The sequence below is a fragment of the Monodelphis domestica genome, chromosome 2, assembly GCF_027887165.1.
Source record: "Monodelphis domestica isolate mMonDom1 chromosome 2, mMonDom1.pri, whole genome shotgun sequence".
In the NCBI taxonomy this organism is placed as follows: domain Eukaryota; kingdom Metazoa; phylum Chordata; class Mammalia; order Didelphimorphia; family Didelphidae; genus Monodelphis; species Monodelphis domestica.
Genome location: NC_077228.1, coordinates 162,653,866 through 162,673,843, shown reverse-complemented (window position 1 = coordinate 162,673,843; position 19,978 = coordinate 162,653,866). Strand labels below are relative to the sequence as shown.

Here is a 19,978-nt window from a genome sequence, read left to right as displayed (position 1 = left end):
AGGTATGTACAGGTGCACCTTCTGTGGTAAACTTTTAGTGAGACCATGCAATCTGCATTGCTGGAGGGAATCCATTTGAGCATATATATGCCCAACCCATCCATGACTGCCTATTCTGTCCAAGTCTTGTCTGTGGCCTTCTAAAAGACAAGTTTATTACAAGGGGTTCACCTATACGTACCCTTGTAAATAGGTTTCTAAAATGCTTGTTTGACTGATTAGTCATAATAGATGTTTTTTAATAAATGTTAGTTGAATTGGAAAAGATAAGAATACACATTTTGAAACAACTTTTTTCTATATCTCAGGTTTCTTTCAGAGGGAGAGTATTCTGGGATAGTATGTGTGTGTATGTGTATGAGAGAGACAGACAGACAGACAGAGACAGAGAGAGAGAATGGCACTATGTCAAGGGCTAAGAATATTAAGATAAAAAAATACAGTTCTTGCTCTGAAGGTGCTTATAGTTGAACAGCAAAGGACATGGGAGGGAGATTGGTACATTAATAAAAAATGATCCACAGATGAGTTCCACACAAAATGCTATGAGAATTAGAGAAGGCAGAAATCACTTTCATTTTGGGGGTGAGAGAGAGACAGAAAGTGATGCTGTTTCATAGGTGATTGGTACCTGAGTTTGTCCTTGAAGGAAGAGAGGTGCTTCAACATAAAAACATGAGGTAGACTGTTCCATTAACCAGACATGGACTAAGCAAATACCTGGAGATGAGAGAGCAAAAAAAGACTCTTAACTTCTTAGTCCTCTTGAGATGGTGGGGAGTAATATGAGTGAGGCTAGAATGGTAGTCTGAAGCCAAGTTATAAAGGGCCTCATGCCAGTATCATGAATTTATATTTTGTTATAAAATGGAGGTTTTTTTTTTTTTTAGGAGAGACATGATCAATTTATGTTAGAAGATTACTTAGTGGTATGAAGGATGTGTTAGAAGGAGAACATGTCTAAAAGTTATTAATAATAATTATTTACATTTATCTAATATGTTAACCTTTTCTAGATGCCTTAATCACCACCATGTGAGGTAGATTGTACAAATATCATCATTCTCATTTTACTGATAAGGAAACCTACTGAGAGGTTAAAAGATTCGCTGATGATCCCAGAACAATTAAGCAATTGAAATGGGATTCAGACTCAAGTTTGGAATTCCAACACTAACTCTACATCCAGAAGTCTAACTCTCATTCTGTCCACTATCCCACAAAACCAAAAAGGGCAGAGGAGAGCTATCTTGAGGATTTAACAAATGATTGACTGGATGCTGGAGAAGAAATTAAGATAATTTTGAGATTAGGAGCTGAGTAAATGAAGGGATAATCAATAATTCCTTTAAAAATTGAAATAAGAGCAAGATTTTTTTGGGGGGGGGAAGATGAAGAATTGCATTTCATATGTATTTATTTTGAGATTTTGTGAGGTATAGGTAGAGCAGTAGACACAGCTGCTGGACCTGGAGAAAGGAAGACTCATCTTCCTGAGTTCAAATCTGATTTCAGACACTTACCAGCCATATGACCTTGGGGGGCAAGTTACTTACTCCGGTTTGCCTCAATTTTTAAAAAAATATTATTTTATTTGGTCATTTACAAACATTATTCATTGGAAACAATGATCATTTTCTTTTCTTCCCTCCCCCCCCCACCTCTCCCATAGCTGACGCACGATTCCACTGTGTATCAAATATGTTCTTGATTCAAACCCATTTCCATGTTGTTGGTATTTGCACTAGAGTGTTCATTTAGCATCTCTCCTCAATCATATCCCCTCCTCCCCTGTAGTCAAGCAGTTGCTTTTCATTGGTGTTTTTACTCCCACAGTTTATCCTCTGCTTGTGGATAGTGTTTTTTAGATCCCTGCAGATTGTTCAGGGACACTGCATTGACATTAATGGAGAAGTCCATTACCTTCGATTGTACCACAGTGTATTAGTCTCTGTGTACAATGTTTTCTTGGTTCTGCTCCTTTTGCTCTGCATCACTTCCTGGAGGTTGTTCCAGTCTCCATGGAATTCCTCCACTTTATTATTCCTTTGAGCACAATAGTATTCCATCACCAACATATACCACAATTTGTTCAGCCATTCCCCAATTGAAGGGCATCCCCTCATTTTTCCAATTTTTGGCCACCACAAAGAGCGCTGCTAAGAATATTCTTGTACAAGTCTTTTTCCTTATTTTCTCTTTGGGGTACAAACCCAGCAGTGCTATGGCTGGATCAAAAAGCAGACAGTCTTTTATTGTCCTTTGGGCACAGTTCCAAATTGCCCTCCAGAATGGTTGGATCAATTCACAACTCCACCAGCAATGAATTAGTGTCCCTACTTTGCCACATCCCCTCCAGCATTCATTACTTTCCATAGCTGTCATGTTAGCCAATCTGCTAGGTGTGAGGTGATACCTCAGAGTTGTTTTGATTTGCATCTCTCTGATTATAAGAGATTTAGAACACTTTTTCATGTGCTTATTAATAGTTTTGATTTCTTTGGCTGAGAACTGCCTGTTCATGTCCCTTGCCCATTTATCAATTGGAGAATGACTTGATTTTTTGCACAATTGATTTAGCTCTTTGTAAATTTGAGTAATTAAACCTTTGTCAGAGGTTTTTAATAAGATTGTTTCCCAATTTGTTGCTTCCCTTCTGATTTTAGTTATATTGGTTTTGTTTATACAAAAGCTTTTTAATTTGATGTAGTCGAAATTATTTATTTTACATTTTGTGTCTCTTTCTATATCTTGCTTGGTTTTAAAGTCTTTCCCTTCCCAAAGGTCTGACATGTATACTATTCTGTGTTTGCCTAATTTACTTATAGTTTCCTTCTTTATGTTCAAGTCATTCACCCATTTTGAATTTATCTTGGTGTAGGGTGTGAGGTATTGATCCAAACCTAATCTCTCCCACACTGTCTTCCAATTTTCCCAACAGTTCTTATCGAATAGTGGATTTTTGTCCCAAAGACCTGGGATCTTTGGGTTTATCGTATACTGTCTGGCTGAGGTCACTTGCCCCCAGTCTATTCCACTGATCCTCCTTTCTGTCTCTTAGCCAGTACCAAATTGTTTTGATGATTGCTGCTTTGTAATATAGTTTGAGGTCTGGGACTGCTAGGCCCCCCTAATTTGTGTTTTTTTTTTTCATTATTTCCCTGGATATCCTTGATCTTTTGTTATTCCAAATGAACTTTGTTATGGTTTTTTCCAAATCAGTAAAGAAATTTTTTGGGAGTTCCATGGGTATGGCACTAAATAGATAAATAAGTTTGGGTAGGATGGTCATTTTTACTATATCGGCTCGTCCTACCCATGAGCAGTTAATGTTTTTCCAGTTGCTCAAGTCTAGTTTTAGTTGTGTGGAGAGTGTTTTGTAGTTGTGTTCATATAGTTCCCGTGTTTGTCTCAGGAGATAGATTCCTAGGTATTTTATTTTGTCTAAGGTGATTTTGAATGGGATTTCTCTTTCTAGTTTTTGCTGCTGAGCTGTGTTGGAGATGTATAGAAATGCTGATGACTTATGCGGGTTTATTTTGTTTCCTGCAACTTTGCTAAAGTTGTTGATTATTTCAATTAACTTTTTGGTTGAATCTCTAGGATTCTTTAAGTAGACCATCATGTCATCTGCAAAGAGTGATAACTTGGTCTCCTCCTTGCCTATTTTGATGCCTTCAATTTCTTTTTCTTCTCTAATTGCTACTGCTAGTGTTTCTAGTACAATGTCAAATAGTAGAGGCGATAATGGGCATCCTTGTTTCACTCCTGATCTTATTGGGAATGCATCTAGTTTATCCCCATTGCAGATGATATTAGCTGATGGTTTTAGATATATATTGTTTATTATTTTTAGGAATGACCCTTCTATTCCTATGCTTTCTAGTGTTTTTAATAGGAATGGATGTTGTATTTTATCAAAGGCTTTTTCTGTGTCTATTGAAATAATCATGTGATTTTTTGTTGGTTTACTTGTTGATATGGTTGATTATGTGGATGGTTTTCCTAATATTGAACCAGCCCTGCATCCCTGGTATAAATCCTACTTGATCATGGTGGATGGCCCTTCTGATCACTTGCTGGAGTCTTTTTGCTAGTATCCTATTTAAGATTTTTGCATCTATATTCATTAGGGAGATTGGTCTATAATTTTCTTTCTCTGTTTTTGACCTGCCTGGTTTTGGAATCAGTACCATGTTTGTGTCATAAAAGGAGTTTGGTAGAACTCCCTCTTTGCTTATTATGTCAAATAGTTTGTATAGTACTGGAATGAACTGTTTTCTGAATGTTTGATAGAATTCACTTGTGAATCCGTCGGGCCCTGGGGATTTTTTCTTGGGGAGTTCTTTGATGGCCTGTTGGAGTTCATTTTCTGATATGGGATTATTTAAGAATTCTATTTCTTCTTCTGTTAGTCTAGGCAGTTTGTATTTTTGTATATATTCTTCCATATCATCTAGATTGGTGTATTTATTGCCATAGAATTGGGCAAAGTAATTTTTAATGATTGCCTTGATTTCCTCTTCATTGGAGGTGATGTCCCCCTTTTCATCTTTGATGCTGTTAATTTGCTTTTCTTCTTTCCTTTTTTAAATTAGATTGACCAGTACTTTGTCTATTTCATTTGTTTTTTCAAAGGATCAGCTTCTAGTCTTATTTATTAAATCAATAGTTCTATCACTTTCTATTGCCTCAATTTTTCATCTGTAAAATGAGCTGGAGAAGGAAATGGCCAAGCACCCCAGTTTCTTTGCCCAGAAAATACCAAATGGAATCACAAAGAATTGTGTGTGACTGAAAGAGTTAAACAGCAGCAATGGGTAGATTCATCAAGGAGCTTTAGGAGAGGTTGCAAGTGGAGTTACATATTTGGGAACCACTTGCCTAGAGGTGATTAAATGAAGCAGTTGGAGTGGGTGAAGTCATCAAAGGAAAGTGTAAGGAGAAATAGAAGGACCCAGGGTGGGACTGATTAGTGAGGAGGGGGAAAACTTCCACATTTAGAAGTGATAAAGAAGTCATTAATGGACTATTTATTAAAGAAATATGGCAATGAAAGGGACAACATAGATGGGAAAATAGCTTGAGATATCGAGGAAATGCATTTTGAAGAGAAAGGAACCTTACTTTTCCTGTTTCTTGTTCAGGGCAGCTAGTGTACAGTGAAGAGAGCACTAGACTTGGAATCAGGAAGACTCTTCTTCATGAATTCAAGTCTAGCCTTAGATCCTTACTAACTGTATGGCCCTGGTCAAAGTCACTTAACCCTGTTTGCTTCAGTTTCCTCATCTGTCAAATGATCTAAAGAAAGAAATGGCAAACTCCTCCATTGTCTTTTGCCATGAAAACCCCACATGAACAGGACCAACCAACAAAATGTCCTGCTTAGCAATTGCCTTGAGGCATTAGCCACAGTTACACCAGAAAAGCCCACTAAATTAGAGTTCAAAACCCCAAAGCAATAAGCAGGATTACTTCTGTATCTTTAGATGATTCTGGTGAAAATGTATTCAAAGGACCTCATGGATACCGCATTAAATTTAACTTGTAATGGAGATTTGCAATGTAACATACAATCTTCTTTGTATGTGGAAGTGTTAGCTTTTTAAAATTTTTATCAAATTCATAATAAAACAAAAGAATTTAAAAAATAATGTAATATGAAGAGGTATTAATGCCTGGATGATGGGTTTGGGTTTTGTAAGCCTGAGTTTGGATTTCATGCTTATTCTTGAATTTTTATTTCAGGATATAACTTGGCAGGATGAACACTCTGCCCCTTTCTCCTGGGAAACAAGGGTAAGTTGGATTAAAGATTTATTTTTACTTTTTAAAAGGATTGAGTAATTACATGTCTTTCTTTATAAGCTAACATTTTATGGCCTTAGAGGGTGGTAGGACTGCTAGCCAGCCTACAGCTGACATGCCCATTGTTTGCTGAAAAGAAAAGGAAGGGTGAGGGAACTGTTAGGAGTTGGGAGACTATTATGGTGTGGTTTGGAGGCTTTTTAAAAAGTACACTGGAGAGGAAAGCAATACTTAATATGATCAGACTAATTATATCCTATTGACTGGGGCAACAATCTGTCCTGGATACAAGGGAACAGAGCACATGAGATTACCGGGTGAGCTTCTCCTCACATCGAAGGACTCAGTTAACATTCCCCATTTCTGGCATTCAGGAGCATAAAATTCAGAGAAAGGAAGGGCTTCTGTGAACAAGATTCTCTGGATCCATGCATTAATATTTTATTATGATTCAAATTAGGACCTTTGAGAAAAGTCACATCTTGGAGAGAAATTTTAATGTGCTTCAAAATGGCAGCTCCTTTGGTTTAGGGTAGCTGGGGGAGAGGAATTCAATTCAACAGACATTGCTTACTAGACCCATAGAGAGGAAATTCAAAAGAATCGCTGGGTTTTTTAGTTTTGTAAAAGTTTACAATGTTTTTCTTCCCTTTTGGGAATAATTTCATAATGTGAATACTGTGGGTGTAAGGATTCAAGCCTTCCTGGAGTCAGTCAGTTAGTAAGCATTGAGAACCTGCCACATGTAGGGCGCCATGCTCAGCTGGGAATACAGAACAAAGTAGCCCCTGTTCTCAGGGAGCTCACAGTCTAACTGGGGAGACAACTTGCAAGCTACTGTGTAGAAACTACTTTGCTATCAAACATATAGGGAAAATGCAAAACAATCTTAAAGGGAAACCAGTAGAATCAGGAAAGACTACTTCAAGTTGGGATTTTGGAATCAAAGGGAGATGCAGAATCAACTCTAGTTAGTATTTAAACGTGTGTGGAAGGACTGTGGGCAAAGGCCCTCTGTTCTTATGGAATTGATTCTTCCGCTGTCTTTTAGATTCAGAATTATATTTATCTCTTGCTTAGGGTTGGGTTGTCCTAGAAAACACCTGTTCCTTTCCTCAATGACTAGTAGGATAGTAGTCTGTCTTTACAGAGGGGAATGGTAGTGATAGCTCTGTTAAATCCTTTACTCTTTTATTTTTAATGGAGTCACCAGACCAAATCAAACACAGGGTTTAGTCATAGGTTGCTAGAGCTGGAAAGGAAAGGACCTCAAAAGCCATTAAGTTCAGTTCCCTCATTTTTCAGATGAGGAAACTGAGGCCCAGGAAACTTATTTGCATAAGGCCACACAGCCATTACTCACCAGAGGCATATTTAGACACAAGTCCTGCATTTCCAGAGTCAGTGTTCTTTACCCTGCACCAAGCTACCTAGAAGTTTTATTTGCTTTTCTGAAATCCTGTGAACTGCTCAGCTTGCTAAATGGTTGTTAGAGATGATTACAAAATACAAGGACAATAAGAGAGTGCTCTGAGAAAATGGGAGTGGTCTTTTTAAAGCACTTATGAGTATATCTGGGCTTTGAACCATATTTCTCAAGATAAGGCTTTATGAAGTGATGATGGGCTCCCCATTGACTTTTTCAATAAAAAGATCTGGATTTTTAACCAATATCAGATTGTTTGCCTTTTCAATGGTGGTTGGGTGGAGAGAGAGAGAGAGAGAGAGAGAGAGAGAGAGAGAGAGAGAGAGAGAGAGAGAGAGAGAGAGAGAATTCGGAATTCAAAAATTTTAAAAACCAATGTTAAAAATTGTTTCAATGTGTAATTGGAAAAAATTCTTTTTTTAAAAGAGAAAACTGAAAAAAAAAATAAAAGAGAAGCCTGGATTTTAATCCCAGTTTTGTCTTTGACTTCTTACTTGATCCTGAGGCAAGTCACTTTACTTTTTTCTTCTCTATAAGATGAGAGAGTTGGACTAGATGATCTCTGAGGTCATTTCAGCTTTTTAAAAAAATGCTGATAATCTGTTTTTTGATGGAAAGCTTGTCTTAGAAAGGCCTTTGAAAGTGGGAGACAAAAGAGACCTACCATCTGTTGCTTTGTTTCTCCTTGTACTCTCGTGGGACCATAGAATTCATGGGATCAATTAATGTTTGGAGTCTCATAAAAGATCTTGGCTGGTGAGTGAATGATGTGGGCACTTTTATTCCCTTGGGCCTCTGACCTCACAGGAGCGCTTAGTGTTGTGTTCTACTTGGTAGTTGCCAAGTCATTGGTTTCCCCTGGGTTTTTGGGGGGGACAGATCTAAATATGTTGAGTAGTTATAAATATTCCCAAGGGCATTGACGTGAGGTCTGTATTTCAATTTTTATATGCATTCTTAGAGTGCAGTAATTTCTTGGGCAGTTTTTAATTACAATTTAATTATTAACCATTAGGATTGTCATTATCTGTTTTTTTTTTTGTGTGTGTGTGTGTGTCTTATGTTGTCATCCATGGTCCTTAGCCTGAATTCTAGCACCAGAAGTATATGGTAGAAAGATCTGGATTTAGGAGCTCTGAACCCATGGGTAATCACCTAACTTCACTCAAATTCAGTTTCCTTATTTTTAAAATAGTGATGAAAATAATCCATACCTTAGTGGGGTAGAGGATTTTGTGGGAATGAGATTACATTAATTCAAGTGCTTTGCAAATCTTAGAGTGCTATGTAAATGTCAGTTATTACTATTTTCCCATAAGGGTGCCAGATGGATTAAGCATAATATGTAGCACAGAACCAAAAACATGGCAAGCACCAAGAAAATACTTAACAAGGAAAATTCCCAAGTGGCAGATGTTCCTGGATGAATATGAATAATTAAGTTTATTTTATACTGTGGCATTAACCTTTATTGGTGTTTCCCAGTGACTTTGAAGGGTTATGCAGCAATGAATATCATAATGAAGTACTCTATAGAAAGTGTTCAAATCTGGCTTCCAAATTTTTACTAGCCATGTGACCCTGGGCAAATAATTTAATCCTGTTTGTCTCAGTTTCCTCATCTGTAAAAAGAGCTGGAGAAGGAAATGACAAACTACTCCAGTTATCTTTGCCAAGACAACACCAAATGGGGTCATGAAGAGTTGGATATGATGAAAAATGACTAAACAGTGACAACAAAGATGACAAATCTAATATGCTGGGTTGATAGCACTTCACCTCCATTATCTCATTTGACTTTAGGACAACCCTGTGAAGTAGACATCGATATCTCCATTTTTTCAGATGACAATACTGAGGCCCGGGTAGCAGAGGCAGAACCTGAACCCAGGTCTGCTGACTTTAAATCCACAACTCTTTCCACTACTCCATGTTTATCTGCTTCAGAAATTAAATTATACTTGTTTTGTTTTGGTTTTTAAATCCTTACCTTCTGTCTTAGTATCAATCCTAAGACAGAAGAGCAGCAAGGACTTGGCAATCAGGGATAAGTGAATTTCCCCAGGTCCCAGAGCTAGTAAATATCTAGGTCAATTTTTGAACCCAGAACCTCCTGACTCCAGGGCTGATATTCTGATCCATCATGCTACCTAACTTCCCCCTTTACATGGTTTTATTAAACACCTATGGAATACGGAGACCAAACTAAAACAGTTCTTGCCCTCAGGGAGCTTATATCTTCCAGGGAGGATGTATATAGGTAAGAAACATGTATATAGCTATATAGATAAGTAAAAACAGTTTACAAAGTATTTGCTGATTGAATTAATTCAGGTAAATCTGTCCATTCCTGGATATGATCTCCTTCTGACAAGCATATCTTTCCTCTCCCTTTAATAAGTTACTTGGGAATTTACTGATACTCTCAAGAAAAATCTCTTTGTGTGTGTGAGTGTGTGTATGTGTGAGTGAGTGAGTGAGTGTGTGTGTGTGTGTGTGTGTGTGTGTGTGTATGTGTGTGTGTGCCTGCTTTCTAGGTGGCTCAGTGGATAGAATAATGGTCCCTGAATCAGGAAGACCTGAGTTCAAATCTGGTTTCAAATATTTTCTGCATGACCCTGGGCAAATCACTTAACCTCTGTTTACCTTAATTCACTGAATAAATGGTAAACCACTCCTGTATCTGTGTATGTTAGTAAGGGTGGGTGGAGGGTGGAGAACAGTGTTTCTGTCTTGAGGAAGAAAGGAATACCATCTTGAGGATCTCTCAGGCACAGACTTAGGTGACCTCTGCTCCTCAGTGAGATAAAGGATCTTGTGTCCACTTGACACCTATAGAAGGAATTACTAGATAGAGATTAAGTAATTGTACTAATATTTCACCAATGTCCAGAGTATTCCTTTGAAGAGCTAAGGAATTCTTGCTTCCTATGTGCTTTATTTTGAGCTAGGAAATCAATGTTCCTACATGTCAGAAGCTGAAATACCCAGTTCTGGGGAATAAATTTGCCATTGCTTTCTCTAGTCTCCCAAGAGGAAATAAGCTCTGATAGCTCTTGAAAGCAATGTCAGATGATTTGTGGAGGCAGTGTGGTATAGTAGAAAGGGCAATGACTCACCAGCTAGGATTCCATTACTATCTCTGATACTTATTAGCTGTGTGATTTTGGGTAAATCACTTAACGTTCATGGAACTTATTTTCCTTAATTATAAAACGAAAGGGTTAGCCTAAATGGTCTCTTCTGTCCATTGTGCTTCTAAATATAAGATTTCTCTATCAAAGAAAGCTAATGAAGAGTTATCTTTAAAAATATGTTTCTCCGTGGGAAAATAGCAAAAATAAATACAATAAAATATTACTGGAGAAAAAAAGAGGAGTTTTATAGATATTCAGGTTCTACTTGATAAATAGTGCTGTGATGAATAATTGAAATGTGATCTCTACTTTTTCTCATCAACTAAAAAAGAAAAAGAAAAGAAAACAGCAAAAATGTCCTAAAATCTGAGTACTTTATTTGCACGTCCTGTGGGGATCGATGACATTGTTAAATGTTCCCCTATCAGCCATTCGTAGGATGGTACATTACTTCTATTATTAACTTGGTGCAAATGACATTTCAGTATAAGAATTGTGTCTCCCTGAGGATGCTCCTATTCGGGCTTGGAATGGTGTAGTTGGGCATGGGAAAATAGCTGGATAGAGAAGATTTCAAGCTTTTGGCCTTGGAAGCAAGTAGAGCAAATGCATTCCAGACTGGGTTTCACTTTGTTCTGATGCCAGCCCGCTAAGGTTCATGGATAGTGGTCTGTCTGGGTTCTGAAGCCAACATAAATGGAGAGAAGTGACTAAGGTCCTATTGCTTGGCAGTGTCTGGTTGACTTTATCGTTATAGAAATGTAGCCTTTGTTTCTAACTTGGCAAAATTCAGTTTTCCCTTCCCTCCCATCTATTCTTCCTCATTATCCTTTGCATTCTTGCCAGACTTATCTTCCTTTGTGGAAAAATGGCTGGGTCACTCCTTTGATAAAAACCCTCCAATAGATGCAGCTGGGTGCCTCAGTGGATGGAGAGCCAGGTCTAGAGACGGGATATCCTGGGTTCAGATCTGGTCTTGGACACTTCCTAGTTGTGTGACCCTGGGCAAGTCACTTAAACCCCAATGGCCCAGCCCTTATCATTCTATATTTACTTTTCTTTGAATCTCTAGTGTTTGGCATAGTGTCTGACAAAAGCTTAATAAATGCTTTTTTTTTAATTTAATTTTTATTTATTTATTATTTTTAAAAGCCCTTACCTTCTATCTTGGAGTCAATACTGTGTATTGGCTCCAGGGCAGAAGGGTAGTAAGGGCTAGGCAATGGGGGTCAAGTGACTTGCCCAGGGTCACACAGCTGGGAAGTGTCTGAGGCCACATTTGAACCTAGGACCTCCCATCTCTAGTCCTGGCTCTCAGTCCACTGAGCTACCCAGCTGCCCCCCAATAAATGCCTTTTGATTGGCATATTCCATACTTTTCTTACTTGGTTCTTTGCTTCCATCATTCTCTATGTCTAGAATACTCCTCCCTTGCCTAATCCACCTCTTGCTTTGACAGTCTGTTAAACTCTTATCATTTCAACTCAAATTAAAAACCATCACTTTTAGGAAGTTATCTTTAATCTCCCAGTTAGTTGGGGCAACAGGTAGAACAGTGGATAGAGTACCAGGCCTGGAGTTGGGAAGACTTGGGTTCAAGTCTGGCCTCAGATACCTTCTAGTTGTGTCATCCTGGGCAAGTCACTCCCCAGTTGGTAACCTTTATAACATTATTATAAAAAAAAAATCTCCCCGTTAGTTAACTTTTTCTCTCATGGACCCCTCATAGTAACTTATTTGTATTTTTAATTAGTATTTAACTATAATCTTAATGAATTACATTTTTTATAAACCATCTTTCTATTGGACTGGGACTTCCATGATGGTGGGAACCAATGTCTTTTGTTAACATTTTATAATAAAAATAATAATAATTCATAATGCTTCAAGGTGTACAAAATACTTACAGACCCCACCTCCTCCCTCATTTCTTCATCACAGGAAGAAGAGGGTCTTAAGGAGAACCTCATTCCTCTCTGACACGTGGCTAGATCACTGGAGTGTAAAATGACTGCCCAGAGCTTGCTGGTTTTATTACCCAATCTCTCAAGTGGGTCAAGTGGCTGTTTGGACCTGCCCTAAATCCTGTTATTCTTTACAAAGATCTTTCCCTTGCTGAGGAAAGAAGAGAGAACCAAACCAGTTTTTTGGTTTGGAGAAATTGCTTAATTTTAAAATCAAACTTGGGCTAAAAGGGAAATTATTTCATAAAAGATATCACTATTCAAGATTAATTTTCCAGACAAGTAGGGAAAATATCACCCCCATTTTTACAGATGAGAAAAAAGAGTGGCTTTCTCAGGATCATATCCTAGTAAGTATGGCAGGGTCTTGAATGCAGGTATTCCAACTCCAATGACTGGAGGCTTTTCTCATTCTACAATGCTGCCTTTAACTCATTTTTTTCTGAACACCAGGTGTTTCAAAAATTGAACAGAGGGGCAAGTAGGTGGCACAGGAGATTGAGTGTCAGGTCTGGAGTTGGGAGAACCTGAGTTCAAGTCTGACCTCCAGCACTTCCTACTTGGGTGACCCTGAGCAAGTCACTTAACCCCAACTGCCTAGTCCTTACCACTCTTCTGCCTTGGAATTTATATGAAGTATTGATTCCAAGACAGAAGATAAGGGTTAAAAAAAAATGAAACCAACCCTTTTTAAAAAAGAAATGGCCAAGTTCATAGAGGCTTTTAGCAGACCATTTATCATTCATTAGAACTGGAAGGGACCTTAGAAATGATAGAATTTCAGAATTGAAAGGGATCTTCACATTCTAATCCAACCCGTACCCTCCAAAATATTGCTTTCTACCACATCCCCAGGACATAATCACCTAGCATCTGCTTAAAGGTTTCTAATGTAAGGTAGTCTGCCACTTCTTAATGCAGCCAGTCCCACTTGTGAATGTTCCTAATTGTTAGGACTTTGATCCTGACACCAAAAATAAATTTGCCTCTGGGAGCAGCTGGATGGCTCAGTGGATAGAGCTCCAAACCTGGAGACAGGAGGTCCTGGGTTCAATATGGCCTCAGACACTTTCTAGTTGTGTGACCCTGTGAAGATAAAATGAGATAATAATTATAAACTGCTTAGCAAATTCCTTGCATATAGTCATTACAATATAAATGCTTATTCTCTTCTTTTCCTTCTTGAATTCCTATTTCCTGAGCTCTTGGATTCCCCATTTCATTATAGGCCACTGGGAAAATCCCAGTGTGCTAAAGAATTCAGAAACTCTTATATAAAACCCAGCCTGGGAGTGTGAACTATGGTCTGATTCCTGCCAGATTTTGTGTTTTAATAGAGGTTTCAGCTTCCTCCCGGAAATGGCCTAAAAACACCCTCAAACAAGCTAGTCAGTGGCATTTTTGTTTGACAACTGGAATGACTGAAGCATGGCTTATAATCTTGCCTAAGGTCCTACCAGTCAGTGTTAGAGCTGGCAATAGCATCCAAAATGTTCAGCTTCTCATGCCTTCGCTTATTTTTGTTTGGGCTACCTGTGATCATTCTTCCTAAACTATAAAGATGCTCCTAAAAGATCTTCAGTGAGATGGCTAGGGACCACAGTAGATAGTGTGCCAGGTCTAGAGTCAGGAGAACCTGGGTTCAAATGTGACCTCAGACACTTTCTAGCTATGTGATCCTGGGCAAGTCGGTTAATCTAGCCCTTGCTTCTCTTCTCTCTTAAATTGGATACTAATACAGAAGATAAGCATTAGAAACAAATTTTTAAATTAAATTGTAAATTAAAATTTTTCTTTAAAGAAATAGAAGACCTCAAATGCAGAATTTGTGTCTATTTTAATTTAAGACCTCTGCAGCTAAATTCCCTTGATAGAGTCAGCCTGAAGGCATGTCACCTCAAGCTCTTCAACCGTTATACCCATTTCTTTCTGAATTTGTCTCAGAACAAAATCCCCCCCTCCTCCCCGGGGTGCCTTGTTTTCTGACCTTGCTAAATGGAAACCCCTCTGGTGTGTGCTGATCTTTCCCAAGTTGAGTAGGTTTGGGACGTCACAATACTTTTCTCTGCTGTAGAACAGTTAGCTCCTGCTGGTCATCAACAGTAGTAGGGGCTGAGGACCCTGGTTTTGACTCCCTTGCTGTTGATGAGGCTGCCCCTGGGGACGGTGCTGGATTCCTCCCTGGCGCTGTTATTGCCTCAAGTGAAAAGAACTCAGCACTTAGTGTGCTAGACATGGGAGGTGGCAGTAATGGAGAGGATTCCATTCATTCCAAGACAGGCTCAGTCTGGAAAGCCTTAAGGGAGAAGCCTTTAAGGAGCCCAGCCTTAGGGTCATACTGCTGGTTAGGTCCATGGTGCCTTTGTGCTAGTTTCATCTCTTGAGGTCTGGCTCTCTCTTCTTTTCCCACCTTCCCTCTCAGATTATTCAGCTATCTGTTTTTTGATATCAGCAGCCAAGGGCACATTGAGCCCTCTAGATTTTTTTTTAAATCCCTGAGGGATTGTGCCCTACATAAGGAACCTACTTGCTTCATCTGTGTCTGTGACATACTGTACCTGTTTTAGGGGAATGGGGACTGGAGATATTCAGTCTGGTGGCACTTGTATTTCACTGTAGGACTCAAGGATGGATACTTATGGAGGGACAGAACAGGTAGTCCCATTAACATGAGCTAGATATATAACAAAGTTTTCTGTAAAGAATTTTCCACTTTCCAATTTTCAATCTTATTTAGACCTTGGACATGTGCTGATTTTTTTGGGGGGGGCTCTAATCCACATGCTTCTTGTTACTTCTTGATTTTGAAGACTTTGGCCCTAGTTTGCCTCATCTGTCAAATAAGGAGGTTGGATTAAATGTCTTTAAAGGACCTTCATACTCAAAAATCTATGATCCAGTGATCTTTGGACCATACATGAGATATTATTTTCAAATTTTATATATTTTTAAATTATTTTTAAACTTTTTCTATGGTTACTTGATTTATGTTTTCTCCCTTCCCTCATCCCTCCCCCCTCATAGAGTTGACAAGCAATTCCACTGGGTTATACATATATATATATATATATATATATATATATATATATATATACATATATAAAATCCCTCGAACCACTTCCATATTATTCATTTTTGTAAAAGAGTAGTCCTTTTAAATCAAAACCCCAAATCACATACCCATATAAACAAGTGATAAATCACATGTTTTCTTCTGGATTTCTACCCCCACAGTTCTTTCTCTACCTGTGGATAGTGTTCTTTCTCATAAGTCCCTCAGAATTGTCCTGGATCATTGCATTGCTATTAGTAGCAAAGTCACTTGCATTTGATCATCTCACAATGTTATAGTTCCTGTGTATAATGTTCTCCTGGTTCTATTTATTTCACTCCACATCAGTTCATGTAGGTCTTCCCAGTTCTTATAGAATTCCCATCAATTCATCATACCTTATAGCACAATAGTATCCATTACTATCCTAGGCCATAATTTGTTCAGGCATTTCCCAATCAAGGGACATGATATATTATTTTAAATTATTTCCTTGATATAGTATAGAATTTTGTGATCTTAATTACTTTTTCATTTTCCTCCACATTTCCCTAGAGTAATATCAGGCATTTTTCAATTATGTACAACTCTCTGTGACCCTATTTGGGGTTTTCTTGACAAAGATACTGGAGTGGTTTGCCATTTCCTTTTCTAGCTCATTTGACAGCTAAGAAAACTGAGGCAAATAGGGTTATGTGACTTGCACAGGATCATTCAGCTAGGAAGTGTCTGAGACCAGATTTGAACTCATGAAGCTAAGTTTTCCTGATTCTAGGCCCAGCACTCTGTCCACTGCACCACCTAACTGCCTCAGAGGGGCACAGAGGTTCATTATTCCACCTAGAATCACTCCATGTGACAGTGACAGAAGAAACATTTTTATTTTGGAGCTTTTTCCTCAGTGGCCAAATTGTGACATCTCTCCAGTATCTCTTCTTTTCCCCCCCAAATCAAAGCTGCTTCACTTTCTTTCAGGCATCTTTCATCACCTCTTTCCCTCTTCTTTGAGGTAAATGGAGCTTTAATTGCTTGGTTTGTTAATTTATTAGGCTTTGCTTGAATGAACTATCTTATGTTCTGACAGTGTTTCTGCAGCCTCTGTCTCAACAATTTAGATTTGCTGGAGGCTGCCAAGTGAAACAATTAGTTTTGGCTGCTTGCACTCATCTGTTTTACTGAAATACTACACATTCTTCTCCAGTGAATAGGACATAAAAATAGGTCCTGGGTTCATTGTGGTCTTTCTGTTTTTAAAATAGACATTGCCAGCTGAGACCCAGTTCCCCACATGGTGAGATTATGTCCCAAATGTTGGCTTGGGAGGCTTGAATCCTCACCATGCATATCCTGTCCCTGATAGTCCAGCCTGGGAGCTTGGTAGAAGTCCATCAGACTGTATCATGAGAGATGCTTTATTATGGCCCCTGTTAGTTACACATTATTCCTTCCAATATATATCAAGTGCTGGGCTAATATGCCCCAGTTAGTAAACTAGCAATCAGTATAGGTATGTATGCTCCCATAACCTATCATCTGTTTCTTCATCGTTCTTCATTCGTTTCAAATAAGCATCAATTGGATACAAGTACTTTATGATCTGGAAAATGATTGTTGGAGGAGGCAGTTAGGTAGCCTAGGGGAGAGAGCCAGGACTGGATTTGGGAGGTCCTGGGTTCAAATGTGGCCTCAGATATTTCCTAGCTGTGTGACCTGGGACAACTTGCTTAATCCCAATTGCCTAGCACTTGCAGTTCTTCTGCCATGGAACATGTACTTAATATTGATTCTAAGGCAGAATGTAAGAATTAAAAAAAGAAAAGAAAAGAAAAAGAAAGTGACTGATATATAACAGGCAATTTGGTATAGGATGCTGGACTTGGAGTCAAGAAGACCAAAATTCAAATTCTGCCTCAGACAAGAACTAGCTGCATGCACCTGGGCATACCATTAAACATCTTTTTGTCTTACTTTGCTCATCTTTAAAAAGGGGTGGGGGATAGATTAGATGGCCTCTAAGGTCCTTTCTAATGCTAAATATTATTATTCTGCCCTAGTTTTAGGTGGAAAAGTAATTCAGGAAGGGAGGACAAAAACAAACATTTATTAAAGTGTCTACTATGTGCCAAGCAGTGTGCAAAATGCTTTACAAGTATTCTCTTATTAGATCCATATAACCCTGAGAGGTCGATGCTATTATGACTTACCTAGAGTCACAAAGCTGATTAAGTTTGAATTCAGGTCTTCCTTATTCTTTTAATTCTTTCTTATTTATCCTGTCTATAATTTACATTGTTTCTTCCATTTTATTGGTAAATCCCTTGAAGGCAGGGACTGTCTTTTGCCTCTTTTTGTCTCTTTGGCACTTAACAAAGTACCTGGCACATAGTAGGTGCTTAATAAATGTTAGTTGAATTTTACTCTAGGTCTAGTGCTCTGTGCCACCAGTTACAGAGACAGATTTATCCTTTCTTATCTCTAGTTTCTATGCATACTTCATATCATTAGCAAATTAATACTTCTTAAACACATACTTTTTTCATTTCTCTGTTCAGAAATATTTAGTGGCTCCCTATTGCCTCCTGAATAGAGTTCATATTCTTTCGATATTCAAAGCTCTCTATAGTTTAGTGCACCTGTCAAATGCTTTGTTTGGCATTCAAAGCTCCTCACAACCATGTGCCTTCCTATATATCCAGTCTTCTCATTTCAGGGCTCCTTTGTCATCCTCCTGCTAAGTACACTGTAGTCCGGGGACACTGGCCTCTTTACTCGTCCTTGAACAAACAATTCCATGTCTAGATGCTCACCATTTTCACTGATCTTTGTGTCTTCTTTCCTCCCATCTTCACCTTCTGGCTTCCTTCAAGTTCCAAGTAAAATCCAACCTTCTAAGAGAATCCTTTCCTAATGCCCCTTCGTGCTAATGCCTTCCCTCTGAAACTACTCCTAGTTTATCCAGAATATATCTTGTTTGTACATAATCCCATTGTGCATCCTCCCCTTAGATTATAAACTCCTTAAGGGCAGGGATTCTTTTTTACATTTCTTTGTATTTCTAATACTTAACACAGTAACAAATGTACATTTGTTATTCCATCACTCAGTTGTATCTGACTCTTCATATGGACTATAGCGTTCCATGGGGTTTTCTTGACAGAAATATAAGTGATCCCTCATCTATCGTGGGAGTTACTTTTCAGAGACCCCCTTGATAGGTGAAAATTCACAAGGTAGCGGTGTTATATTTATTTTATTATTTATATGTATTTTAAGGCTTTATAAACCCTTCCAACTCTCCTATAAACCTTTCCCACACTCTTATAAACACGGAGCCAATCAGCACCCAGGATACGCTGTGGTCGGTTGCTTTTAATTCTGTTAGCCAATATTGTACAGCCAATATCGTGTCATGTATAATTTCATATTGGTAAATTTGTGCAATCGGTAGTGGTATATACTGCATTTCCATTATGTACAGTATAGTATTCATCCACAAAATCCTGCAATTGAAAAACTCCTTGATACAGAATTATAGATATTTTTTAAACCCATGATTCAGTGAAGCCAGGATAAGTGAACCTCAACCTAGTGAGGGATGAATGGACTGGAGTGGTTTGCTATTTCTTTCTCCAGTGGATTCTTTTGTCGGGCAATCAGAGGGTAAGTGACTAGCCCAAGGTCACAGTTAGGAAGTGTCTGAGGTTAAATTTGAACTCAGGTCTTCCTGACTTCAGACTCAGCATTTTATCCCCTAGTCCACAGCTGCCTCTGCCTGGTACATAGTAGGCATTTAATAAATGCTTATTGACTAACTGACCTTCTTCCAGATAAACTGAACCCAATTCTTTCCCTATCCCTGCATAGATTGGCTTAAAGGAAATCTGACATTGCATTTCTATATACTTTCACATCCTCAGCCTTCCCTAGTCCTAATTGTCCCTGATCTCAAGCAGCCTAGAAGAGATTCCCACTGGTCCATCTCCCTGGTTCTTTGTAGTGTTTTTGAGAAATTCTTCTGCTTTCTTTATGTACTCTAGAGGCCCCACATCTCCCTTTAAAGCTTTATGGAAGTGGATATTTATCATCCCCTGAGTGGCAGCATCATGTTGTTCAAAGACCACTGAGCTAGAAGTCAGGAGAGATGTTGGGTTTAGATATCAACTCTCGGCACTTAATTGGCTTTGTAACCATGAGCAAGTCACCTACCTACTTCACTGGACTACTTAGGGTTCCAAAGAGATGATATATAAAATTGCTTTGCAAACATTTAAAGTGCCATATATAAATGTCAGCTATTACTACAATTTACTGTTAACTTCTAGCAGTTCTGCCTTGGTTCCTAGAAAGGGTAGTCCCTGAGATTGGGGTTAAAGATCTGTAATCCTTCAGAGGGACACTCAGGTCAAAATTACAGCCATTTGTTTTGGGGACTCATAGACTAGGATAGCAGTAGGGTGCCTGTCTGTGTTTTGGGTTGTTGTGGTTCAGTCACTTCAGTTGTATCTGACTTTTCATGACCTTTTTTGGGATTTTCAGAAAACTGAGGCCAGGAAGGTTAAATGATTTACTCAGGGTCACATAGCTTGTGTGT

The 19,978-nt window shown here is 38.5% G+C and overlaps 1 protein-coding gene across 1 annotated transcript in view; it reads left to right on the top strand.

Moving 5' to 3' along the window:
* C2H1orf198 (chromosome 2 C1orf198 homolog) overlaps nucleotides 1-19,978 on the top strand; it is a 54,405-nt gene that overhangs the window by 16,102 nt on the left and 18,325 nt on the right. The window contains exon 2 of the mRNA XM_001369380.4: nucleotides 5,749-5,799. Within this exon, the coding sequence (XP_001369417.1) occupies nucleotides 5,749-5,799 (51 nt within the window). The remainder of the gene's footprint in view (nucleotides 1-5,748; nucleotides 5,800-19,978) is intronic.